At 43.8% G+C, this 9,041-nt stretch overlaps 1 protein-coding gene across 1 annotated transcript in view; it reads left to right on the top strand.

Annotated features, from left to right (window-relative positions):
- zbtb20 (zinc finger and BTB domain containing 20) overlaps positions 1–9,041 on the top strand; it is a 25,155-nt gene extending 16,114 nt beyond the window's left edge. The window contains exons 2-4 of the mRNA XM_017437799.3: positions 2,321–2,502; positions 3,809–5,329; positions 7,871–9,041. Of these exons, the coding sequence (XP_017293288.1) occupies positions 3,829–5,329; positions 7,871–8,406 (2,037 nt within the window). The 5' untranslated portion in view covers positions 2,321–2,502; positions 3,809–3,828 and the 3' untranslated portion in view covers positions 8,407–9,041. The remainder of the gene's footprint in view (positions 1–2,320; positions 2,503–3,808; positions 5,330–7,870) is intronic.

Below are 9,041 nucleotides of genomic sequence, written 5' to 3'. Positions count from 1 at the left end.
GCTGGCTGCTGCTCACCCACTGTGTCACGGCTAAAATGGAATCACTGTTGTGAGTGGCAGTCTGGGCAACGGTAGCCTGCTTCCCTTGGCCCGCTCCTTTGTTGCCAGCATTCACCTCACTTTACCCCTCCGGCAGGTGGATTTACATGTCTGGGTGGGAGGAGGGGAGGGGTGGGGGACCATAGAGGGTATATATATATATATATATATATATATATATTTATACACACATGCGTGTTTGCATTGTCTAAAAGTAGACACACACACGCACAAAAAAAATGGGTTCGCAGGAGCAGGATACAGTTGCGTTGTAAGCTAACCCCTGCAGGAAAAATAAAAAGGTCAAACACTTGGTGCTGTGATGAATTCGAGCATTTAGCCACGTCTGTGTACAGCAGGATCAAACAGAAGGCTTAAAAACATTTTCTCTGCTTTAATTTTATGATTTCACTCATGGCGGTGAGGTCACAGGAAGGTTTGTACGTCTGGTTGGTGCGTCTATTCGGAGTCTAAAGTTCTTATTTTGGTCGGTAATCATCAGTCCGAATGGATTATTCTGGTTCCTTAAGGTGGCCAAAACAAAAGAAGAACAGTTTGAGCTTCATTGGAATTTCACACTGAAATAATTGTTAGTTTTTTTTTTTCCACCAACAGAGCGTGTGTGCTGCTCATGTGCTGTGTCACAGAACGATCCCTCTCAGTGTCGAGTCATCACCCTCTGCTGCTAAACACGCCATTACTTGCCCCTATCTACTGATCAAATACACCAGATGACAGGAAGATTTCAGGAAAGGCGCGTTACGGGGAAATTAGTATTTCTCAAAATGCAGCATATGAACCAAAAAAAGTAATGATGTGAACACGAGCGATCAGTTATAACACTTTAAATCAGTTTTCCTCCTAAATTTTTGTGCTTCGCTGCGCTAAAGAAAATAGATAAAGTCATCATCTCATGGGCACATCTATTGTTTAAGATGTATCTGTTACCTTGGTGCAGAGAATCAAGAGAGGGAACATAAAAGAGAATTCTTTTTTCTTTTTCATCCAGCTGTGGGGATAAAATAGACGTGTTTAAAATCTGTGGATTTTACTTCGGCGCTCCAAACTGGTTGAGTGGATTTGGTTCTTCTTTTTTGCCTTTTCTTTTCTTTTTAAAGCGGTAAAAGAATAATTCGTGTCAACACTAATGTGCAGGTCTGGTCAAATCCAGGCCCCCGTTCTGGTTACTCAGCGGCGCCCGTGACGTTCCTGGCATTTTGGAGAGAGCACTTCATGTTGTAGCAAATGGAGCTGCCACTAAATGATTTTTAAAATTTTTTTTTTTTTTACTCACTTTCCCCCCACCACTATCACCACCACCTAAAATAATAATAATAAAAAAATATATATGTCAGGTCAAACTTTGAATCACAGCCTGAGCTCACATTAGGGATAAACACATTGCGTAATTTCCAGATACTTTCAAAGCTTCTCTTTAATGTACTTTGAACGGTGTGGGTTTAATAAAAGGGGGAATGTGTCTGAAAATGGCATTTTCTGTTGGCTCAATGCTCCCCCCCCCACTCCCAAGTTTGCCCAACCATAAGTGATGCCACGAAGAACGTGGCTGTATTGTGGGTAATTTTACAGGATTTTAGTTGCCAGTTTCAGGGGGGGTGGGTCAAACATTTACATGCTAATGTGTCCGTGGAGTCTAAGAGCAATTGTTTCAGCCTTTTTCTTCGCGTCACCAAATCAGCACATCACATGCCTTACGCTGTTGAATGCCTTTCTTGTGATTTTCACTGAATACCTCGTGTGTTCAATATTTGGCTCGTTTCTATTATTTCAGTGCCCGACGTTGCTCCGCCTGAGACGCCGTGCGGTCGAATCTGCGGGCTTTTTTGCGAGAACGCCAAAACTCGCAAGTTCGAGCTCCTCTCCTCCACGGTGTTTCGTTGTGGAAATTTATTTTAGAAGAAAAAAAAAACAAACCCAAAAATTAGATCCCTTTTCACGAGATGGGTGGGGTTTTGTTGTCCAGCAGCTCCCAAAAAAAAAAAAAAAAAAAACAGTCTCCAACGGCAAAAAAAAAAAATGATTTCTTTTTTTTTTTTTTTGTAAACCTTGATTTGCAATTTTGCAGTCATGTGATCCCAGGAGCGTCCATTCGCCTCGCTGTAAAAACTCTTCACACATCTGTTGCAGCACGTCTGTGGCAGATCTTCTTGTTACTGTGGCTCCGGGTTCATTAAGGGAGTGGCAATATCGACAGGCAGTGTGTGGCATTAAGATTTTTGTCTTTGTCTTTTCTCTCTCTCCCCCNCAAACACTGGAGCAGAGCAACACATGATTTGGACAGAGAGGACTGACAGCCTCGCCTAGCACCAGGCCTCTGATCAGCCATCTCCACCAGCAAATTAAAGCTTGACCTGCACTTCATCACCAGCCTTCACAAGCATTTTCATAACAACAACAACAACAAAAAACAGAAAAGAAAAGAAAAAAAAACGTCATCTAACTGTGAGTACCGGGCAGCTTATGTTTGTATCTTCTCTCCCTTTAAGTTAAAATTTAGTGACTTGAAGACTGTTTTTCTCTTTTTTTTCTCCGTGCTGTAATTCCAGCTAAGTTCTAGTCCACTGAACGAATCACTTTGTCACTTTTTAAATAGGATTTTTAAACGTTCAGCACCTCTTTCAGATTGATTTCTCCTCTGAGTGCAATTGTGTGTCGAGGTTCCTCTCATTACTGCGTTTTCAGACCTAAATGTTTTATTCATCGGCAGATATTGTGTAAACAAAAATCTAAAAACGTATTATAAATTGTAATTTGTTTTAACGTGCCAGTTTGCATATTTTTTAGGGGGGGAAATTTCAAAGGGAGCGCTCCTATTTATTTCGGTATTTCAAAAAAAAAAAGAAAGAAAAAGAAATTTTAAAAAAATTCCCTAATGTTAATTCAAGCGGAGTCAACAGTTTCACTTAAAAAAAACAAACAAAAAAAAACGAAATACTTGAAAGGATTCGTGTACAACTGAATTAATTTTGCAGCAACTCTTAATATTTTACTTTTGATTGTGTCATTTGGCTTTTATTTCCTTAAACGGCTAACTGAGTTAGAGGGGGGGGGGAGAAGAAGAAAAAAAAAACAGATAAGAAAATCCCCTTCATTCATCGTGCTCCCTGATCGGCCAGGTCACATTTAGTGTAAGGCAAGGATAGTTGGTAAGCGCCATCACGGTGAACACATGGCCGACAAAAGAAGGCCTGCTGTCCTCTGGGCTCGGTGCGCCACCTAATGGCTGCCAGAGGAACGGCAAAGACGACGCCGAATGGAAGAAACTTGGAGGGGTTCGGATGAGAACCATTTTAATTGAATTTTACTGGAACAAAATGGAAGATTTTACCAGCAGTTCCAAAAAAAAAAAAACCTACTTGATTTCCAACTCCGCTGAGGCTTAAATCCTCGTATTTTTGTTATTATTTAAATAACCGTTTAATGAAATGTATCATGTCTGTTTAGAATAATACCGCACAGCATATGTTCACAGTGACTGTTTCAAGATGGATTCAGGTTTTAAATATAGCATGCAACTTTAATTTTAAATGTCTTTTACGTTACAATTAATTATGCATCCACTTACAGCAAAGTATTCTGTTTTACTACTAAATTAATATGCAAACCCTACAAAAAAAGCAACGTCATTTGTATATAACGGGAAAAAAAAAATCCCTCCAGGTAGATTGGTGTGTTTAATTCAGTTGGGCAGGATGTTGAGTGTGTCTGTTGCAGGTTTTCAGTCAGGTGTGTTGCTCCTTGCCTGCAGGTGACATCAGTTGCAAGGGGATGACCGAGCGCATTCATAACATCAACCTCCACAACTTCAGCAATTCTGTACTTGAGACCCTCAATGAGCAGCGCAACCGCGGGCACTTCTGTGACGTGACCGTTCGGATCCATGGAAGCATGCTGCGAGCTCACCGGTGTGTGCTGGCCGCTGGAAGCCCCTTCTTTCAGGACAAGCTGCTCTTGGGCTACAGCGACATCGAGATCCCCTCCGTGGTCTCAGTGCAATCCATCCAGAAGCTGATTGACTTTATGTACAGCGGAATCCTGCGAGTGTCTCAATCAGAAGCTCTGCAGATCCTCACTGCTGCCAGCATCCTGCAGATTAAGACCGTCATCGATGAGTGCACTCGCATCGTGTCCCAGAATGTGGGCCTGGCAGGCCCCGGGGGTTTCCCCGTCATCCCAGGAGACTCTGGTCAGGAAACGCCCCGTGGCACGCCAGAGTCTGGCACCTCCGGGCCCAGCAGTGACGCAGAGTCAGGTTATATGCAAGCAACATCACAGCAAAGCGTAGATCGAGCGTACACGTCACTCTACTCCTACCCTGGCCTGTCCCTGCAGAACGGCACCCGCGAGCGCCCCCTTTACATCAACCCCTTGTCGACAAATTATGACTCAAGCACTCAGAAGAACCAGCAATCCCAAGATCCGCCTTGGATAAACCGCATCCAGGAGAGATCTCAGCAGGTCGACCGCTTCATGTCCACCGCAGAGTCCACTCACTGCCGCAAGCAACCCCGACCGGTACGCATACAGACAGGAGGGATGCACATAAAGGAGGAGGCTGAAGACGAGTACACCTGCTACGATGACATGGGGGACTGCCAAGACGACACTGACCACAACGAGGGGGTGGAGAGCGAGTCCAAGGTTGAAAGTTTTGACTCAGGGGTGAGCTCCTCCATCAGTACAGAGCCGGACACCATGGAGCAGCAGTCGTACCTGACGGGCTTCAGCCGGGAGGGGGGCGGCGACATGCAGCAAGGCGACGGCGCTCCGGTGCAGATCAAGGTCAACGACTCATCCCCCGAGCAGATGCAAAAGACGGAGGACGGGGACACGTCCCACAGCACTAGTGACAGTAGTATGATACAGCCGCTGCCAAACTCAGTCAAACTCAGTCCCATGTCGCAGTACATGCGCCAGATCGAATCACACACCAGCAACCTGAGGATGCCGCTCACCGTGACCAGCAACTCCCAAGTGATGGGCACTGCTGGAAGCACCTTCCTGCCCACACTCTTCCCCACGCAGCCGGCGAGAGACCACAAGCCTTTCCTTTACCTTCCTGGCCAGCAGCAGCCCCAGTTTGTGGCGGTGCCGCCGCCCGCGATGCCATCATTCCCGAACCCCATGTCGGTACAGCCAGCGCCAGCCCAGCAGCAGCAGGCCGCGGGAGGGATTGGTCCGGGGGAGAAGAAGCCCTACGAATGCACTCTCTGCAGTAAAACCTTTACTGCTAAACAGAACTACGTCAAACACATGTTTGTCCACACTGGTAAGTCCAACTTCTGCAGCTGAGACTTTTTCACTCACACAAGTTCAATGCTTAGTAAAAATGACTGTTGTTTACACTCAGTGCTGGATTTGGAGCTTGTGAAAATTGTTCTAGGAAATGCTTTTTTTCAGAAGATGTTAAAGTTTAGCATGTAGGATGAAAAGACATCCAGAAGCACAAACTGAAAAAAATAGCCAAACAACCACGAACTTCATGCAGGTGTTTCCTGTAGGAGTGAGAAAAACATTCTGAACTAAGTAAAGGAAAGTTTCCTAACAAATACAAAATATTATTCATATTTTTAAAAGTATTTCTAATAGCTGTATGGATTTGTGGAGCGCTGGAACGTCCAGTGTTTTGAGGTTGCAGCTCATTTTTCTTCTTTTCTTTTTACAGAGAAAGCATCTAAGTGAAGCGTTTCAGCTGCCATTTACTCCTAGTTTTTGTTTGGTGTTTGAGTTGTGTGTCTGCGTGCTGCTGACTGCGATTAGTTTACAACACGGTTATGTGTCACGGATATGAGTGAGGGAGGCTGGAGTTCAACCCTGTCTGAGTTTTGACAAGAAAAGAAGGGGACAAAAAGGTTCATTTAAACAAAAATGCTAGGTTAAAGACAAACCACGAGCCGTTCTATTTGTTGGAATGACTTTTATCGTCGTTATTGTGAACATCAAATATGTTCATTTATAAAATTCTATTTCTACTCAGTGTGTTTTAGGCTTAAGGCTAAAAAATAAAGCAGAAGCTCAGCAAATGCATTCTGTGAATATTTCACCACAGTTGCGTTGTTTCCAGTAAAAAAAATAAAAAAGCACCTGTTTTTCTGCATTTTCCTGATACAAATTGCTTTAAAAGTGTCACCCCGCCAGGCTGGGGTCGACCAGCATCCCTTCTTCCCATTTGGAACGACTTCACAGCGCCGGCGCATCATTCTGCCGCGTGCCGCTTCCCTTTTTTTTCGCACTGACAGCCCCGATCAATCACGGACGAGGGAAAACACCGTCACAAAATTAAAGATGGTGTAATTAGATGATCCCACAAAAAAGAAGAAGAAGAAAGAGGCCTACTCATACCAATCCTGTTATTCATTTCCCGACCTGAACCGCTTGCTTTGTGGAGACGGCTCACGCAGCGGAGCGATGATGACCTACAGATCGATCTGTCCGCCGAATGAGATCTGAAACGCCCCGTGGCAACCATTTTGTTAAAAATGAAAACAATATATATCTACATAGGGGGCTACTATGATTAAGTATAACATGGTCTGGATGCAGCTTTAGTGCCTCGTGAGAACATTTGCAGGACAGCAACACCTGTTGAGTACAACATGTCCTCACTTTCTTACGCTGACGTGGAACTGCTCCTGAAGTCTGACTGTATCCACAATACAGTCACAGGAAAAAGCAATACAGTAAACGCTAATTGTCGACTAATTAACTAATTATATCGTTTAGTCGAAGCAGGAAGCTTGTCTCGCACACACTCGCTTCTTCATTAGCCCGTAGAGCTCAACAAGACCGCGGATACTTGCTGCGATGCTGAGCTTTTCTCTTTACCTATTCGTTTAATGGTAATATTTCTGAACCGGTTATTTCAGCAAAAGGAATATTTTATTGCAACAAAAGGCTAAATAGCAAAAAAAAAAGTATTATTTTACGTTTCACCCTCGTTGTTTTCCTGTTAAAAATATTTAGTGCGTTCTGTTCAATCATTTGTTTCGTGTCGTATCTCCATTAGAGCTACATGAAATAAAAAGCTACCTTACGTCAGCGTCACACCAAAGTCGACACGGGTTTGAATAGTTTTAGGCCAGGTTGTGCTTCCGTACTGTGGCATTAATGGCTTCAGGTTTCTGATAGTTCTGCTCAAGCTGAAGTCAGATGATCCTGCAGCAACGTCTGTGGGATGTATGAGTCTGCTGTCTGTGTTTCAGAATAATTTCAGAGTCAAAAAAACCCAACAAAAAATCGTCTTGATTTAGTTCCAGCTTACTACTTTGCTCTTTTTTGTTGTTGTTGTCTTTAATAAACAGATATGCGCTTCCTTCGAGAGAGGCTGATTTACACACAGCAGCAGTTAGGACCCAGAAATCTTTCATTAAAAATGACCGCACCACACAGATTTTGACATTTAAGTGAAGGCCCTCATCAAGTTGGCTGTTTACATGATGAGCAGATGGCGCTAAATTAGATTTAGGAAAAAAAAGAAAAAAAAAAAAGAAACGGGAATAGAATAAGGCATGTTAAGATTTCCATGGTCTTCCCGGGAGTGATGTAAATATGACACGTTTTTCTCAAACTGAGGCATAATTTCAGTTCAGTGACGGGGTTTATGCGTGGAACGTTTACACACATGGCGACAGGAGTACATCAGAACATGTTCGTACAGTATGTGAATGTTCAGATGGCAAATAAGTGTGAAGCTTCTTTTTTTTTTTTTTACCCTAAACGTGCATTTTTACCATGTTTTGCAAATGTTCTCGGAATCCTTCTTAGTTTTGTTTTAAATCTGTTAATGCTTTTGCTTTGTGTGTACATCCAGGTGAGAAGCCTCATCAGTGTAGCATCTGCTGGCGCTCATTCTCCCTGAAGGATTACTTAATTAAACATATGGTGACACACACGGGGGTGCGGGCCTACCAGTGCAGCATCTGCAACAAGCGTTTCACCCAGAAGAGCTCTCTCAACGTCCACATGCGGCTGCACCGTGGCGAGAAGTCCTACGAGTGCTACATCTGCAAAAAGAAGTTCTCACACAAGACCTTGCTGGAGAGGCACATGGCCCTGCACAGCACGGCCAGCGCCATCACGGGGCTGTCGGTGAGCGCGGGCACCCCGGGCCCCGTCTCCATCCCCATGCCCATGGCTGTCCCGGAGCCCGGGGCCGGAGTCGTGGCCCTCGCCATGCCGGTGAGCGGAGGTGCTGGAGTCGGGGCCGGGGTTGGAACAGGAGTGGGTGTAGCTGCCGAAGCGAGCTGCCAAGAAGGGACCACCTACGTGTGCTCCGTCTGCCCTGCCAAGTTCGACCAAATGGAGCTCTTCAATGACCACATGCGAATGCATGTCTCCGATGGATAAGTACAAAACAAAACAAAAAAAAAAAAAAGAAAAAAAAAACTTTTTTCATAAAGAATGACAAATACAATGGCACTAGATTTTCCTTTTCTTATTTTGAGGTATGAAGATTAATGAGTATAGACACTGGCACATTAAGTTTCCCCAAAAAAGTTTCTTTTTGTTCTTCTAAAAAAAAAAAAAAGATGGTGGCCTTAAGGCTTAGTAGTTTGATATTGATCTACTGGATGGATCCTAACTACAGGCCTCTAAATGTATGCTTTCCTAAAATACTGATTTATGTGTTGAACACTACCGAAAGGCCTACGAAAGAAACACATACACACAAACACACCTTTAGTCTAGAGAAGTCTGAATGACTATAAATGAGCAAATATGCTTGAGCGTTTGTGTATTTTGCATATGTTTGTTTACTTGTCCAAGTGTGTGCGTGCGCGCATGCGTGTGTGTCTGTGTGTGTGTGTGTGTACATTGCCGTGAAACTTTAAGTCATGGCAGTTGTGAACCCATACTGACCAGTTTGGAAACTCTAGATGTCCAAGCTTACTGTGGTAATTTACAACGACAATAACAATAATTTAAAGTTTAAAAAACAAAAAAAAAGAAAAAAAAAAAGAGGACAAACATGCATCTGGGGT

Source organism: Kryptolebias marmoratus, linkage group LG13, assembly GCF_001649575.2.
Source record: "Kryptolebias marmoratus isolate JLee-2015 linkage group LG13, ASM164957v2, whole genome shotgun sequence".
Classification (NCBI taxonomy): Eukaryota; Metazoa; Chordata; class Actinopteri; order Cyprinodontiformes; family Rivulidae; genus Kryptolebias; species Kryptolebias marmoratus.
The sequence above is the reverse complement of the archived record's forward strand: the minus strand, read 5'-3'. Positions and strand labels throughout refer to the sequence as shown.